Here is a 17,058-nt window from a genome sequence, read left to right as displayed (position 1 = left end):
TCTATCAAGTGTTGCTGCTCCTCGTATCAGTTTTGCTGACGTGCCCACAATGATCTGTCTGTTATCAATACAGGTGCTGAAGAGGCCACATAACCCCCATCTGCTCTCTTATCAGTCGATGGTTCTAGAGCTCATGCATGCATACATGCTCTCCTGTTAGTGTGAGCACACAGACTTCTTTATCTCGCTTTCCCCTTGAGGCGAGGAGCTATGGTTGTGTAAGCTCAGGGGAGGATAGAGGTGAGGAAGGGGGGGATCTGTGGAATCTCATGTAACATTACAGCCAGGTGCAAAGGTTTTATCTCCACTACATCTCAAAAACAGACAGATTTTTGCTGCATTCTTGAATTTAATTAAGAGGAAGTGGTAGTGTCTAAACCAAAATAAGAGTATTTAAATGCATTTAGCGAGATTTTTCCAAAACAGCAGCTCTGTGTGCAGCAGGAGGAGAGCAGGGAGGGGTTTGATGCAGACGGGGTGTTGCTGTTGGTGACAGGTGCCTGCTAGACCCTTTGACTTATTGACTGTGCAGCCAATACTGTGTGTGTTTCCATATGTGCAGGGATAGGAGGGTTGCAGAGGGAAGGGGGTTGTGCAGAGAGGGGGGAAAAGGGAGGGAGGTAGAAGCAGTGAAAAACAAAAAAACATGAAGTGCTAGGAAGGCCAGGGACTCAGGGGAATGTAGAAATTCAGACAAAATGGTACAAAGATGGAGACAGAGACTGCAGGGAGCGAGAGAGCAGACTGTGCTCTGAGAGGCATGAAAAGCTGGAAACAGAGGAGTGGGGATGGTTGAAGGGGCAGCAGATTAGGGGGACAGGCTACAGGGGCCACAGCTGAACTCACTGACACCGAAAGAAAGACGGTCAGTGCATCAGAGCACGGGTGGGGGACGGCGAGATGACTAAAGAATGCAAAGGGAGGGGACGCAGGAAAGCTAGGAGTCTGGCACACACATATACAAACACTTGACCCTTTAAAACAGCCCCTCTGAGCGCACCATGAAACTGAACCTGCTCCCAAAATTCGACTTCTAAAAAGTTAACAAAGTGAGTAAAGGCGGACCCCTGAACGGGGTTTATAGGGGAACCAAACTGCTGCTGAATGTGCGGCCGCATGTGTCCTCTGGATACTCCGGAAAAAAAAGTTCTAAAAAGTTTTAAATTAAAGGGTTAAATTAGAAGAAGCTGCAGAGTGTTGTTGTGTGAACAGAGAGATAAAGAGTGAAAGACAGAGAAATAGGAAATGGTGTGTTATGCAGCATGAAATGCACCAAATGTGTCTGCACACTTTGCAAGCTAGTGTTTTTAAATGTTAGCAGCTAAGCCTGTGTCATGATGTTCCCTAACTTTTGCTCAATGCACACTGGGTAAGGCTCCAGCAGTTTGCTTGAATTACTAAGTTCTGATATGGTGCAGTTTTGTTGTGTAGTAATTAGGGGCGGGAAGCGCAGGGTAACTCATGATATGCTACACGATACGATACACAACACGATACATGATGCGATACGATACGCAATGCGATATGCCATATGATGCGCCATACGATGCGCCATGCAATACATGATACACGATGTGATTGACGATACATGATACGATACGCGATACATGGCCCACGATAACGATAATATCACGATAATGCGATAATGATATATTGCAAGACAATCATATAATGATACATCACAATATCTGATCAACTTCATCTTAGGTCAATTAATTTCAGTCAGGAGTCAGGACGCCAACATATTGCTGTATTGATATTTTGGCCCACCCTAAATAGTACCTACTTTGATCCCAGCCCTGTGTGTGCCCATGTGTGTTTTTGCATGTATTAAAACACTAATCCCAAACTGTGTGCAGCGACTCCGCCGCCCCTTGAAGCCCTGATCTACTTTTATTGTGTCCACTTAACGTTGCTCCCCATTGTAATAGCGTCTGATTAAATAGGGTAATACGTTTATTAATAAGGCTAAATCACAGCTCCCGGTGAGAGTGTGTGTAAATGTGTGTGGTTGTGTTAGACCAATTTAAAAGTATGAGTCTCTTGTCTGTGGTTAGTGTCAGCGTGTGTGTGTGTGTGTGTGTGTGTGTGTATGTGTCATGTCGCCTTAAGCAGAGGCAGCGGTTGTGTAGTTTTATGTGGTCACCTGCATTTTTAGCTGAGGGTTGTGGGATAAGCTGTTAATAGTTTTAGTTCAAGTGAGAACAAATGTCATGAACTCGAGTTAAAACTAATCTTAATCAATTTGTGGGTTAAATAAAAAAGCATGAGGCGGATCTGATCCTCAGAGACGGCAGTGAAAAGCGTATCAAACACACATAATTCTGACACTTGTTAATGGTAGGTAAAAAATGTGTAGCAGTGTGATAAACAGAGGGAGGGCAAACAATAGACGAGCTGTAAACTTGAGTAATTAGTTGTGTCTCCTCAGTGATCACAGCGTTGTTCTCTCCGACGGCTCAGAAGTAGTGTCAGAATTAACTCTGTAATTAGCTTCTTTTTTTTTTTTAGGCCTTTTGTACAGCAGGGACAAAGCTGATGATTCAATTCAACAGGAAACAGATATGATGTTAGAACAGTGGAAATAGTGCAAAGGTGCTACCATCAGTTGTTTGCGATCTCTGCATCCTGTGATGAAAGATTGTTAGAAATGTCATCCCTTTAATCTTTGGCTGAATATAATTAGTTTGCCACTTTTCAACCAGAGAGAGAACACATGCATGTAGATCAGGCCTGAGCCGCCGCAAAGTCAAAAGCATTTAATTCAGTAATACACTGAATAAAAAATTCTGATATATTGATTAACTACGAGGGAAAAAAAACAAAGCTGTCAAAGGTTTTATTGTAAACAAACTGAGGCAAAGTATTTATGAGAAAAGTAACATCAGCAGTCAGATGATGGCAGAGTAAAAAGGATGAATACTCCACAGCTGTGATATCTGCCTTTTGCGTGCAAACAATGCGTTTGTGTGCGCGATGTGTGTATTTTCCGACTGCACTCTATTATGCAAGCGCCACCGCTTCCAACCAACACAACAGATCAGCTGCTTTTTAATTAATAATCATAAAGAATGTGTTAATCAAAACTACAAAGTTACCCGGAGTTCAACAGCGAGCGTCAGCAACTCGTCCCCCCCGTCCGTTAGCCGGCTGTCTGCCCGCTCGACAGCCGCAGTGCTAATTGAAAAATCCAGGATGCCTTCTCCGTATCTCTGACTTCAGAGGAGATGACTTGGCATAGCACACTCAATAATTCAACACTACAGGCATGTGAATGTATATGGTTGTCTCATCTGAGACTGGGGTAAGTTGAGGGTTAGCAGCGCCGGCTTTGCTGCAGCGTGCCGAACTACAAAGGCGTTTCCTGGGGGCTGCGGCGAGCGGAGGAAACAGGAGGGGGATGTTGAGCTGTGCTACTTGGAGACAACTCATTCGTTTGTTGTTTAAGTTCGAGCGCTCGCACAAACTCACCGGCATTGAACTTCTTTTCCCCTCCAGATATTAACACTTAAACATTAAATATGCATGCCCGCCCCCTCATGTTTATGTTTTTGTCTTGGAGGCATGGCAGCGCGCGGCAGGCAATCTCTCTTCCTGCTATCCGCTCGGCCGAAATCCCCAACCGCCGCTTCTTGTAAGAACGTCCCCCCCCCCCCCCCTTTTTTTTTTTTTTTTGCTGCGTTTCCAAATTGCCCTCTCACCAAGCATCCGTCTTAGCTAATGTGCAGGCTTTAGCAATAGCTGCTTCGTAAGGGAGGCGGAGGCACACCCACACACATGTACACACGCGCACGGACCCAGTGGGAGGCTGGGAACGCACTCTTAATCTGGGCGCAGTGTGAAAGTCACGTAAGAGAGGATTCCTGTGCTTCCCCGTGAACTTGCCAACCCCAGGCAGCTTCGCTCTTCATAATTTCCTCACACGCATGCAAAGCAGAGCGCGCTGCTCATAAACGCATGATAACACGCACCAGGTAGACAGCGGCACATTCAAGAGCTCACGACACATGCAATCATTGGTGTGCTGTCGCTGTTTGCTCCTCTTTTTCCCTCCCTCTCGCTGCTCTCGCCGCTCTGAACACTCCAGGGTGGCTGACAGGCCTGCTGAGGGCTCTTGTCGCCGGGCGGATTAAGTGGTGATACAAAAAGAGGCTTAAGGGCCGCAGGAAGCAATGACTCCTAAAAGAAGGAGAGAGAGAGAGAGAGAGGGGGGAAGGGGAGCAGGAACAATCGCTGGCCCACGAGCTGGAGGCGACAGCCAATCAGGAGGTGGTGTGAGAGGGCACCTGAGCCTCATGATGCGAGGACGGAGTGGGTCAATCCCCTGGTGACACCGGGGTCAGGGTCGGGGCAGCGGTGGATCAAAGAGGACATGATACATACATGCACGCACAGTCGCACACAAAGGCTGCAGACTTATCCCTCAGCATCAGCAGCTAGAATTAACATCAAACTATAAGCCTTGTTCAACTCACTTTGTTGTTCGACCAGGCCTCGCTACTCCGCAGGTCCTCTCAGAGGAGCGAGGTGGCCTCTGAGTCTGGTTCTGCTCGAGGTTTCTGCCGCTTAAACGGAAGGTTTCCCTGCATGCGTTGCCAAGTGCTTGCTCATGGTGGATTAAGTTGGGTCTGTAAATAACTTCCCGGTCCTGCTCTATATGTTAGCTGTCATTTTTGTTCTGATTTGGTGCTTCATACATAGAAATTGATTTACTTTGCATCTGCTAAACTGTGGGAAAATCAGCACTTTGATTTCTCTCTACAATCCAGCAGCAAAGTGCAATCTTGTGCAATCGTCCTGGTACTTCGCTCAAACAGACACACAACAAAACTGCACTCACTTCCTCTTCTTAGTTCACTCGAAGCCTGAATCACTTCCGCTCTGTGGCCATGCTCGGGAGATGCGAGAAGAGCCTGGTGATCCGGGGAAGGACAAATTGCGGGGTTTAGGTCCAGCGGCCATCTGTCGGCTAGCGGAGCTAATCCCTCTGCATGGAGTGGGATGGGGCTCCCTGGCAGCTACCGCCTTCCAGCTCGCCCCGCCCACACCCTCCTACCCACAAAAGCATAACCCATGTCCCACTGAGCCACATCAATACCGACATTGACCTGTATTAGGTTTGACCCGAGCCCTGCTTTCTGAGGACTCAGTCAGATGTGACTGATGTGTGTTAACCTCGTTTTATCTTTTTGACACACACGGGATGCTTAAGCAAGAAGGCCACAGAGGTTAATATTGATTTTATTGGGGATGTATGGTGTGCATATATAAGTAGGCACTTTTTTTTAACTGTTATGACTGAGTGAGAACTGTGTGTTCAACTATCTTTCTTTTGTGTAAAAAAAGAGCTCATTATAATTTGTCCTCTACCTGAAGCTCTAAATGTTTAAATGTGCTCCCTGATTCGTCTTTCATCTACTCAGATTGAAAAAGGGAAGTGCAGCCTGAAAACAGGGATTCCTTTTTTTGTTGTTACACAACGCCCTCAGCGAATTATCTCTCTTTCATTCTCTATTAATACGCGCTTGGCCTGGATCTACAATTTCTGGCTTGTGTAAACTAGGCCGCGGTTATACGACCCTGTGCCTTTTGCCCCAAAAGCCTTTGGACGTAAGAAAGAAACATTTTTGTAACTTGTCTGAGGTCGGTGTCGCTGAGGAGGTTGGCGACCTCATGAGATAGTGTCGGACTATTAGACACTGTACAGATTATGTCGCAGAATAAGCTCTTTAAGGAATTAACTGATTGGTAGTTCAATGCCTTTGAACTACGGCCTCATATGACTTTTCTGTGAAGCCTCTACCCTTCCAATACCATGGGAGTTTGTTGTTGTACGGTGGAGGACAGGGGACATTTAAACTGTGATATACAGTATATGAGGGGTACAGTTTGCAGAAGGCGCATAATATCAGCAGTGGTGCATTAAAGCTAACAGTTTGCTACATAAATTTGCATTTTCTGCTTATTTCTGAAGACCCAGCTCCTGTCCTCTCTCCTCACCTCTCCGTCTTCCCCTCACAGGGCTTCTTCCGGAGAAGCATCCAGAAAAACATGGTGTACACCTGCCACCGGGAGAAGAACTGCATCATCAACAAAGTCACCCGCAACCGCTGCCAGTACTGCCGGCTGCAGAAGTGCCTGGAAGTCGGGATGTCCAAGGAGTGTGAGTATAAAGACCGCGATACCCAGAATGCTCTGCTCCGTGACTCCTCGGGGCTAAACACAGTTCTCATCACAGATGTTTTAATCCCCCAGAGGGGTTAGCATGATTGTGAGCGCTGCAGGAAGCCTTAAGCCGCAGCTTTTGTTGACATTTGTTCCACTGCTGACACTTTTAGCGCTCGCACACATTCGGCTCTGGCAGCGAGTCATGTGCGAATGTTTCACTGTGTTTAATATGAATTATCGACCTCACTGGGTGGAGATGCCTTCCTGAAAATTAAAAGCTGTTCCTCTGAATTTCTGATACTTTTATGCCTTTATTTTTGAAAGGTTTAAGTCAGAGAGGATATCGCCTGTAAGAGCGAGACAAAGGTTAGCGGTGATGCAGACTGGCAATAACCGTCAGGGTGTCGCCAGGCTTGGCAGGCCTCTGTGATGAATATGTTCTCACCTGCCGAGAGTGAAAGAGCAGGCGTCTGCTCCCATCATCGCACCCCGGGGGCTGTGTGAACACACACTCACACACACACTTTCACGCAGGCAGTCAGACTTGATAAAGTAATTGGAAGAGGTGTGAGCGCAGAGAACTCAGAGGCCGGCAGGGTTTTTACCTCGGCCCGATCACACGACACACTCTGTTACACTCTCTCTCCGTCAGCTTCCACACTAACAGAATGTGTGTATGGGACGTGAATACTCAAAAAACTAACACAGAGAGAAAGTGTAGCACCTCTCCTCCTCTCATACACACACCTGTTTAAACTCAGCCTCCGCTCCGTCCCTCTCTGCCTGCTGTCTTCCCAGAGCTATTTACCTCATCTCTCTGCTACAGCGAGTGCAGGGAGCGCTCCCCACGCCGCAGCACTGTGGCTTACAGTAAAAGAAGTTATCCTCTGAGCTCCTTACCTTTGAATGGGGCCATTAATCATGGTTAGAAGGATCACAGCAGCCTGCTCCTTCACACATACACACACGGGCAACACAGCGGGGGAATAGATTGGAGTTAGAGAGCCATCTAGTGGTTGATTAGAAGAACTGCACGAGAGAAAACACCTTAAATTTGTTCTCTTGAGGGGGATGGAGGCTGGAAATTTTATTATGACCCGTGTTTGCTCGGGCAGTTTTGCATTAATGTTTAGAAGTATCCCCTGGCTGTGCTCACTTTGTGCAGAGGGTGCAGATTGCTCCTCTCGTGTCCTCCGCAGTGACTTTGGCGAGTGTAACTGGTCCGGGCTGGTGAGGGTGGAGAGGCTGGCCATCTGGGGCCCGCAGGGGGTCTCTCTGCCTCTCACGCAAGCACACACGCACACATATAAACGCACGCTCGTGCATAATCTCCTGCAGACACTCAAATTATGCACATGCAAGGTGACAAACACAAACTGGTATGAATGAATAAAAAGTCCCGAACAGGAATACAGTCGGACAGCTCCGCTTAAGCAGCATACACTCCCGGTCACACGCAGAAGGTGGACCCCCTGCCGGCGCCGGGGGGACGTCTGGGTGACCTTGTGTCTGCCGGCAGACAGCTCCAGACGACAGTGCCAGGCCTGCTGCCAGGTGGCAATGCCACGCAAGACGGCGTCAGAAGGAGGGAGGAGGGGAGGTGTTAGGAGCGAGAGGAGGGATACGAGGGGAGCGCCTGGAAGCTATGTGGCACATTAACATCAACCTGACAGTGGGCGCTTATAAAGAGCAGAACTTGTGGCAGGAATAGAAGATGAGAAACACTGTAGTATCAAGCTGCTTATTCGTGTTACATACACATTTATTCACTCATATATGACGGCGTATTCAGAGCACAGCTGAAGCTACTCCCTCAGCCGACACGTCTCCACTTCTTTGTGCATCATCTGCCTCACTTACACAATCATTGTAACTGAATTCATGTTGCTGACTTCACAACTGCTACTTTACAATAAGCACCCCCCTCCCTTCACCCCCTCCCATTTTTAGCCTAACGCACAAAGCTATCGCTCACACGTTCCTCCAGGAAGGTGTTATCCAGCGATAGAAAAAAGTAATAAAAGTAAAATAAGATGAAGCAGAGAGTGATGGAGAACAGCGCGGGGGGAGGATAACATCAGCCACAGAAGGCAGGAGAGGGGAGAAAGATGAAGGCTGCGAGAAGGAAACAGAGTATTGAACCCCGCGTGAGTGAGAATGAAAATGTGGAGTTGAGAGAGGGAGACGGGGGGAGGAGGAGGAGGAGGGATGCTGGAGGACAGAGAGAGGAGGAGAGGGGGAGAAAGTTTCATCACTGTCGTCGGTGGCTCTGTGCTGCGAGCGGCGGGAGCAGGGGGAACATTGACATTTTTATCTTTCCATTGAATTTAATCTGTGTGATGGACGAGCTGCCAGTGCTTTAATTTTCCTCACACGAATTATCCCTGTCTGCCCACCTCGCTCTGTCTTGTACACGCACACACACACAAACACACAACAGATACACACACACAGGCAGCAGCAGAAAATGTCTATTAACTGCACACTGCAGCTGAAATCCACTGTGAGAACAAATGATTGAGTGATGGCTGCGCGCACGCGTGTGTGTGTGCGTGTGTGTCGTTGTATTCTCTACACGTTACACACCGGCTCCTGTAAATCATTTTTATGTGATGAACACGTAACCGCAAACAATCCAGGATGCAAGTTCCCCCATTAGCATTCATGTTCTCATAATGCATTTTGAAAGATACATTACTTGAAGTTGGCGCACACACAAACATCAAACACACACACACACACGCATAATAAAAAAAACCAAGGCAGTATTTCTTTCATTTTCCCTCCTTCTCTCCCCCCTCCTCCCTCCCCACACCCAGTTATTGCATGTGGCAATTCGCCATGACAGATCGCCAGTCGGGCCTAATAGTTCTTTAATGACTTCATTAAATTGTGTTGTGCGGCTTATGATTGTGCTGCCAATTTGTCAACGCGGGTAATGTCCGGGCGCAAGGGATGCCCCACTTTTATTTGTGAATTAATTGGACATCGACTGTGTCGCTGCCCTGCGACCCCTCCTCCCCATCGTGGCCGACAGGACGCAGATTCCCAATCAGAGCCGCAAACTGGGCCGGCCCCCGAATGTGAGCAGCAGCCTGCCATGCTTTTATGTTTTATGTAGGGCGTTCCTGCACTAACGAAGTCATAACGAGCTCATTAAAGTAAATGAAAGAGGGAAGAATTTTAGTGTTTCGCTTATTTTCTCTGACATGGTTTATAAAGTCATGACATACTGTAAATTAGAGGGGTTTATTTTAACCCAAACATATCAGCAAACAGCACGAACGCTGTCGATTTAAAGAGGAGAAACACGCGTACACAAGATAGCAAACAAGACAACAATCAGACACAGTCCTTAATGACTATACACTCATATAACCAGAGATGAAGAGTACTGAAATATTACTCAAGTAGAAGTACTGTTACTTGACTGACTGTTACTTGCTCACTTAACAAGTACTTACATTTAAAGTTAGTGCCCCGCTGATTTATATAATAAACAAATGTTGCCATGGTTACACAAGCAGCCTATGCAATGAACTGAAAAGGAAGAGAGGAAAAGATGGCACAGTTGGAACAATGTAAAGGTTTATGTAGGTGTTCCAACTCCTGCCATAAATGGCCTCATAAAGCAGGTTGTGAAAGCTTATTGTCGTTATCATACAGTTATCAACTTGGGCCATATGTTTATGGTGGACCGTCTGTTTAACCAGAAACAGCAGTCATACAGCTCTCGTCATAGCCACCAGACTCCATTCACAGAAACTGTAATTTTTTCCCTGCAGAACACAGGGTTTGCTGATGGTCTACCGCCGCCTCGATCGGTTAGTTTGTTTGTGTTGTTGTGTGGTGTTTTAATGGGTTAGCTCGGTTCCCAACTTAACGTGTGTTACGACGTGTAACGAGGCTGCGGTAGACCAGCAAGTCCCGTGTTCTGTGAGGTAAAATCACTGTTTTTGTTAATGGAGTCTGGTGGGTTTGAAGAGAGCGATCTAAACGGAAAACCTTGGCACCGCTGTTTTGTCGCGATGCACGACACTTTTAGCCTGTTAGCGACAAATTTCGACAAAAAAGTCTTTATTATGCAATCAAACATAATAGTTTTAAGAGCAAAACTATTATGTTCGATTGCATAATAAAGACACAAAAGTAACCCCATAGTTTTGAGCGATATTTTTGCTTTATTTAAACGTCTTAAATTTCTGCAAGCTTGATAAAAATGCAGTTTTTAAGATCTGAGTTAGTAATCAAATCCCTGGGTCTGTCGGGAAGACAACAGCATTCTCTTGTTATAAGGTTCTTCATTGTTTATCACTGGATGTCCACATGTGTTTCGGAGTCTCCCCCAGACAGCCACATGATTACTAATAAACACAAGTATGTAATGTATCACCGCGCTCTCTCTGCACAGCAGGAGCGTCTTCATTCCTTGTTGTGGCGAGCGGTGCTTAGCAATAACACAGTGCAGCATCAGACTTCCAGCCCCCTCCTTCCTCCCTCCTTCCCTTCATGTTCTTCCAGGCGGGGCGGCCTGTCTGCGGGCTGATGGATGAGCAGCAGCACCGAGCGGTGCATCCCTCCCTGGCCCCGGGCCATGCCCCCTCTGTCACACACACACACACACACACACGCACACACTGATCTCCCATCAGCCTCGGCGCTCCCACCCTTAATGGTCAAGGTTAGGATTAAGACAAGGAAAATCTGATCTTGGGTCAGCTGCTCGGGGAAATTCAGTACCTAGAGGGGAGGTGGAGATTGGAGATGAGTTTAGGAAAGTGGGATGATTTAAAGCAGAAGAAATACGATTTAGAACGGGGGAGAAAGGGGAGGGGGGGGGGGTGTTTGTGGGGGAAAGGAAAGAGAGAGTGTTGTATAACCAACAGAAAGAGAGAGAGAGAGAATGCTTGAAGGTTTTTTTTCCGCTACAGGCTCAGCAGCCGAGCCCTTTTAAAACCATTAGAGGCAGGATATTTGTCATATTATGTTATTAGATTAGCCGGGACCCCTAATGAAAGCTGTGGCAATTTGTCAGCCTTATGGATAGCTCCATCCACCACCACTATTTATCAACTGGCACCCCATCTCAACCCATTCCACCCCCACCTTCAACACACACACACACACACACAGTCGTAGCTAAGCTGCAGCCCGGTCTGGATGGGCCTGGAGAAATGGATCGAGCTTGTAATGGGATTCCGATGCTAAACACCCCGCCTCGTGTTTTTTGTCATTTGGGGTGAGCACACTATTCTCAGCCTGATCGCCCAGAGGGAAACGGCATCGGATTATTTCAAGGTTTTTTCCCCCTCCCTTTTATTGGATGGAGCTGTCTCACTCCATTTGTCTTGCAGCAGCAGATAAGAGAAGCGATGCTGCAGCTGCTGCTTGCTGCTTTCCTGCTGCTGACTTTGCCTTTGATCTTGATCTCACTTTACCTCGTGGTCGTGCTTATATGGGACGTATTGGTCGGCGTGTTGCAACACTTCTTAGAGTAAAGATTTAATTGGCTGATGAAGGCCACATAAGTTTGCTTTTCACTGCTGGTTCTCTCCAGAAATGTTATAATTTCATCAATTATGTAAAGGTTACAGAGCGAGGCTCAGATCCAATATGAGCTGCTCTATTTAAAGTCATGAAGGCTCAGACATTAAGCCTGCCAGGAGCTGAAGTTTGTTACTTAATCCAAAAGTTTCTGTCACACATACTAATCCTCTTTGCGCCTCTCCTTTCCTCCAAGCAGCGGTGAGGAACGACCGGAACAAGAAGAAGAAGGATGAGAAGAAGCAGGAGTGCACGGAGAGCTACGTGCTGAGTCCCGACACGGAGCAGATGATCGACAGGGTTCGCAAGGCGCACCAGGAAACTTTCCCATCTCTCTGCCAGCTGGGCAAATACACTACGGTGAGCAGCATGACAATCCGTGTCCCTGTATTTGTTTTTAGCACCTGCATTCGGGAAGCATCTATAATACTCCTCTGCTCTTCTTCTCCTTGTAGACTAACAGCTCAGAACGACGTGTGTCCTTGGACGTGGACTTGTGGGACAAGTTCAGTGAACTCTCCACCAAGTGCATCATAAAGACGGTGGAGTTCGCGAAGCAGCTGCCCGGCTTCACAACGCTCACCATCGCAGACCAGATCACTCTGCTCAAAGCGGCATGTCTGGACATCCTGGTGAGTACACTTACCTGACTAACGAAGTAGATAAAAAGCTTGAATTTCTAAGCCCTGTTAAATACTTAACAACTTATTCTGTCTCTGTCCCCAGATACTCCGGATCTGTACGCGCTACACACCGGAGCAGGACACCATGACTTTCTCAGATGGACTCACGCTAAACCGAACTCAGATGCACAACGCCGGCTTCGGGCCCCTCACAGACCTGGTTTTTGCCTTCGCCAACCAGCTCCTTCCTCTGGAGATGGATGATGCAGAAACAGGGCTGCTCAGCGCCATCTGTTTGCTGTGTGGAGGTACGGATTGTCTCCTTTGAACATCTCTTTACCAAGTGACAGTCTGAAAAAGTCCCCACTCTGCAATAAGAAGTCTCAACAGTTTAATCAAGCTATGACCGAGACTGAGAGTCCCCCTTGTTTATGTCTGAAGTAACACTAGAGTGCCTCCTGTTCGCTGTCTTTTAGCACCACCTAGTGGCTAACTCTGAATACTGACACGTGTTTCCTGTACTTGATGTGTTAACCCTCAGATCGTCAGGACTTGGAGCAGGCAGAGAAGGTGGACGTCCTGCAGGAGCCCCTCCTGGAGGCGCTGAAGATTTACGTACGGAGGAGGAGGCCCCACAAACCGCACATGTTCCCCAAGATGCTCATGAAGATCACCGATCTGAGAAGCATCAGCGCTAAAGGTCCGTTTACTTACTTACTTCTCAGTTTCCTATCAGTTTTAAATCATCTTGTAGAAACTGAATGAATGAATAACACTTTGGTTTCCCTCCACTCCTCCCTGCAGGAGCTGAGCGTGTCATCACCCTGAAGATGGAGATCCCCGGCTCCATGCCGCCTCTCATCCAGGAGATGCTGGAGAACTCAGAAGGTCTGGAAAGCGGGGCGGCGGGCGGGCGGCCCAGCGGGGCCCCACCAGGCAGCTGCAGCCCCAGCCTGTCCCCCAGCTCTGCCCAAAGCAGTCCAGCCACACAATCGCCGTAGTAACGGCCTCTCTTTTTATTTCTCCCTCACGATGCTCTCTGCCTCCTTCCTCGACGTTCTACAAGAGAGGGGGGCGAAGGAGGGGGGCCTCGACCGTGACTGCTACAACACACACCCCCACCTCCTGATCTACTTCTCCTCACTGTGGAGCTCCGTCCTGATGTGAGGGGAGGCGAGGCCGGGGCAGGACAGGGGGGGACCAGGACGCCTCCGAGAGACCACACCGTAAACACTGCTGATGACTCCTCCTCCTCCTCCTCCTTCCCTCCACTGCTCCTCCCCTCTTCTCCTAAATGACTCATGGAAACAAACGTGGATGCAGCGGGACGGAGAGTGGGCGGAGCACTGTGGGACGAATAAATGAACAGACAGACTGACTTGACGAACACCAGACACTTTTTTTTGTTGTACTTCGAGGCAGACTGCAAGCTTGGGACTCGTCAAAAGACCCCCCCTCCTCAAAGACTCTGGGTCTTTTCTCTTTTTCCAACTTAAAAAAAAAAACAGATTTCGTACAAAAAGATATATAAATATATATAGAAAAAGTTAAGGAACTATTGTGATCGACGTGTCCGGAGCAGGACGGGGACATGTTTTCTGAGATTAGAAATTGTTGTACTCCTTCACTGTTTCAATCTTTTCATACACATCGAGAGTATCGAGAGAGACGTTTCAGTTTTATCACATTTGTACATTATTCTAATTAATGAAAAGCAAAAGAAATCTACACACGCAAACACACACACATACAGACACACACAAACGTGCACAGAAAACAAGTCGCGATGAATATCAACGACTATTCCAGGTTGGATTTGTTTTCCTCTTCTTTTTTTTTTTTTTTTTTTCTTCCAAGAGAATGGAAAAAAATGATTGTATGAACTTGGTTGTATGATATGGTCACAGGTCCTTTCAAGAAATCAAATTAATGAAGATTCATTATTAAGGTGTATTTTAAGTAGCCTTTGAGTTTGTGTATATAAGCTGTATTCATTTCTTTAAAACTATGAAGAGTTTTAGGCTTCACCTGATTTTTTTTTTTAAGAATACCTTTTACGTGTTTTGTTTATAGGTTTGTGATGCAAGCAAAGACGTTTTTGAGCACATTTTACTGAAGGAAGGTCTTTCATGTTTTGTGTCCTACTAAATACTGGACAGACCCTTAACCAATCACTGGCTGTTCAGGATGTGGCTTTCACAAACGATTTCAACCTTTCCCCCCCTCGTTCACTCTTAAAACATGTTTTTACATACAGTAGATAACAAAGTAGCACTCCAGTCGGGGCATAGCTTTTTTCGGCCATGTAGCAGGACGAGATGGTGTTTCTGAAAACAAAGAGTTAAAATGTGAAGAATGGTGTACATACGCACTGTATTAAACACGGGAGATTCTCCGTAGTCTCCGAACGGATCGATAATCTGTAGAGGACGGGAAAGGACTAGAATGTATTGATCCCTCAGCTCCGTCAGTGGTCAGGCAAGTGAAGGTCCCAAATGTGATGTTCGTCAACCAAATCCCTCACACGTCTCCCCCGGTAACCTGTGGTAGAAACAAATATGTGACTTTTTTGCCGACTCCAGAGCAAACCACGCACCCTGCGATCTCACTTTACGCCAAAACGCCTTCACCGCTAACACACACGTCATCTGAACCATCATTACTGTACACACGCCAATGTCTCAGGAAGGAATCATTTTGTGTGCTTGGCCTGTTCTTTGTATTTGTTCTGTACTGCACCTCCTAACCCTCCTGTCACGGATGCACACACACACACACACACACACACACTTCTGCTACTGAGCCCCTGAATGTTTTCTTCAGTCACTTCATTTTTTGTTCAACCTGGCAGACCAGGACTTGTGTGCAGAGAGAGAGACCCCGACCCTGACCGCCTGCAAACGTTACGACATAGGATGCCAGTGCGGAGTCTCTCTGAGTCGTTCATGTGTTCATTTTTATTTGTACGGTCAAAGCTGCTTTTCATCATTTACAGTAGGACTTCACCTGTCCAGAACAGCGCACAACTTTTCCCTCCACAGCTAATCTGGAATAGCAACAGACACAGCGTCAGTTTGAGAAGTATGGAATATGTTGCAATTTTTGTCAAGATTATCAAGCGACTTTGGAAAAAAAAGAAAACAACAAAAAAAGAACAAAAATAAAACCAACATTTAATAATTATTAAATGTGTTTGTGTTGTTCACATGTGTCATTATTTTCATTCTCTCCTACAGGGGTCTTTCAAACAGATTTTCATACATCCAAAAAGAAGCGTGGGAAAATCAGAAGGGCTTGAAACCCCCCTTTTTCTTGTGTGTAACAAAAGATGCATTTAAAAGACAGCTAATAAGGGTTCACAGGTCACTGTTAGCATCTAAATTCAGTGTTGCATATTTGCTATCAGCCATAAGCTATATACAAGACCAAGAATCTTTATCAAAATTAAAATATTTGCAACCTTTAAAGAAGAAGAAACAAATTCTTCCTCTTTAATCTTGAGTTTATAAGCCATAAAACACACCTGTCCTCAGATCAATCCTCTCAGTGGATTTACGGCCGCCTGGTCATGTTTCACCTGTAGTTTATTATAATAATAATAATAATAACTTTAATTTTTATAGCGCCTTTCATGGGACCCAAGGTCCACGAAGGTCCGCAACCTGGTGTGAGGAATGGAAAGCTGGCCGGAGGTAGATGAACGGAGGGTCCTTGACTGGGTGTAGGGATGAAGGAGGTCAGTGAGGTACTGGGGTGCCAGACCATGGAGGGATTTGTATGCGAGGAGGAGTGTTTTGTAGGTGATGCGGGACTTGACAGGGAGCCAGTGAAGGTGGATGAGGGTGGGGGTGATGTGCTGCCAGGGTTTGGTGCGGATAAGAACCCTGGCAGCTTATTGTGGCTAATTATAGCAAACTTTGGATATATTTGGATATATAACTAACTGACATGTTTTTAGAAGATGCCATTATCCTGTTATCCTCACTTGTGGCCGCATTGGACCATGTTCTGCAAAATTTACATAAACTTTAAAAGAAATACTAAATTTATTGAAGGAAATTACATCTAACTCTGTAACTCAAAAACAGCCTAGGTGTAGATACAGATTGTTGCTTTACAATATTTTTATAGTGCACTGTCCTTTGTAGTCCCCACTGCTCAAGTTGATGTCAGGACAAAGATAACTTTAAGGTCAGGGGATGATCTGTACTTGACTTTAGGCCTACAATAGACTGCTTCCAAACTAGGTGATGAACCTAATCTGACAACAACTCTAGCATTTTTCAATAGCATAGAAAAGCAACATAAAAAGAATCACATATTGACTGTAAAACAAGTAGAATGCAGTGCATAAGAGATTATTTAAACTGAATAATTTGCTTTCCCGTTAGCTATTTAAAACAGACATATTTTGATCATATTTATTGTAAATATGGGCTTATTATAGCAGGAAACGCATGTGTTACAATAACATCCGTAATGGCTTTTCTCCATTTAGGTGCCTCTGTAAATCAATATATTAAACCAGTATACATATTATCAGGGCCGTAAAAATGATTGTAAATTGTCTATTATGATTATGTACGGTAGGGTACAATAATGGCACCTGATTGCTGCGATATCCTGTAGTCATTAGCCAGCTGACCATCTGGATGTAGCTGTGGCTGTTTCTATAGATCCATACAACTGGAGCCGGTTGACATTTGTATTTTTATATAAATAA

The 17,058-nt window shown here is 46.1% G+C and overlaps 1 protein-coding gene across 3 annotated transcripts in view; it reads left to right on the top strand.

Annotated features, from left to right (window-relative positions):
* raraa (retinoic acid receptor, alpha a) overlaps positions 1–15,500 on the top strand; it is a 157,400-nt gene extending 141,900 nt beyond the window's left edge. For all 3 annotated transcript variants that reach the window (XM_069665070.1, XM_069665069.1, XM_069665071.1), the window contains 6 exons: positions 6,022–6,163; positions 11,912–12,072; positions 12,168–12,344; positions 12,439–12,643; positions 12,877–13,035; positions 13,140–15,500. In XM_069665070.1, coding sequence (XP_069521171.1) covers positions 6,022–6,163; positions 11,912–12,072; positions 12,168–12,344; positions 12,439–12,643; positions 12,877–13,035; positions 13,140–13,336 — 1,041 coding nt within the window. In that variant the 3' untranslated portion in view covers positions 13,337–15,500. The remainder of the gene's footprint in view (positions 1–6,021; positions 6,164–11,911; positions 12,073–12,167; positions 12,345–12,438; positions 12,644–12,876; positions 13,036–13,139) is intronic.
* The last annotated feature ends 1,558 nt before the right edge of the window (positions 15,501–17,058 follow it).

This window comes from Semicossyphus pulcher, unplaced genomic scaffold, assembly GCF_022749685.1.
Source record: "Semicossyphus pulcher isolate SPU_LCO1_2020_fin unplaced genomic scaffold, fSemPul1.0.p SCAF_16, whole genome shotgun sequence".
In the NCBI taxonomy this organism is placed as follows: domain Eukaryota; kingdom Metazoa; phylum Chordata; class Actinopteri; order Labriformes; family Labridae; genus Semicossyphus; species Semicossyphus pulcher.
The sequence above is the reverse complement of the archived record's forward strand: the minus strand, read 5'-3'. Positions and strand labels throughout refer to the sequence as shown.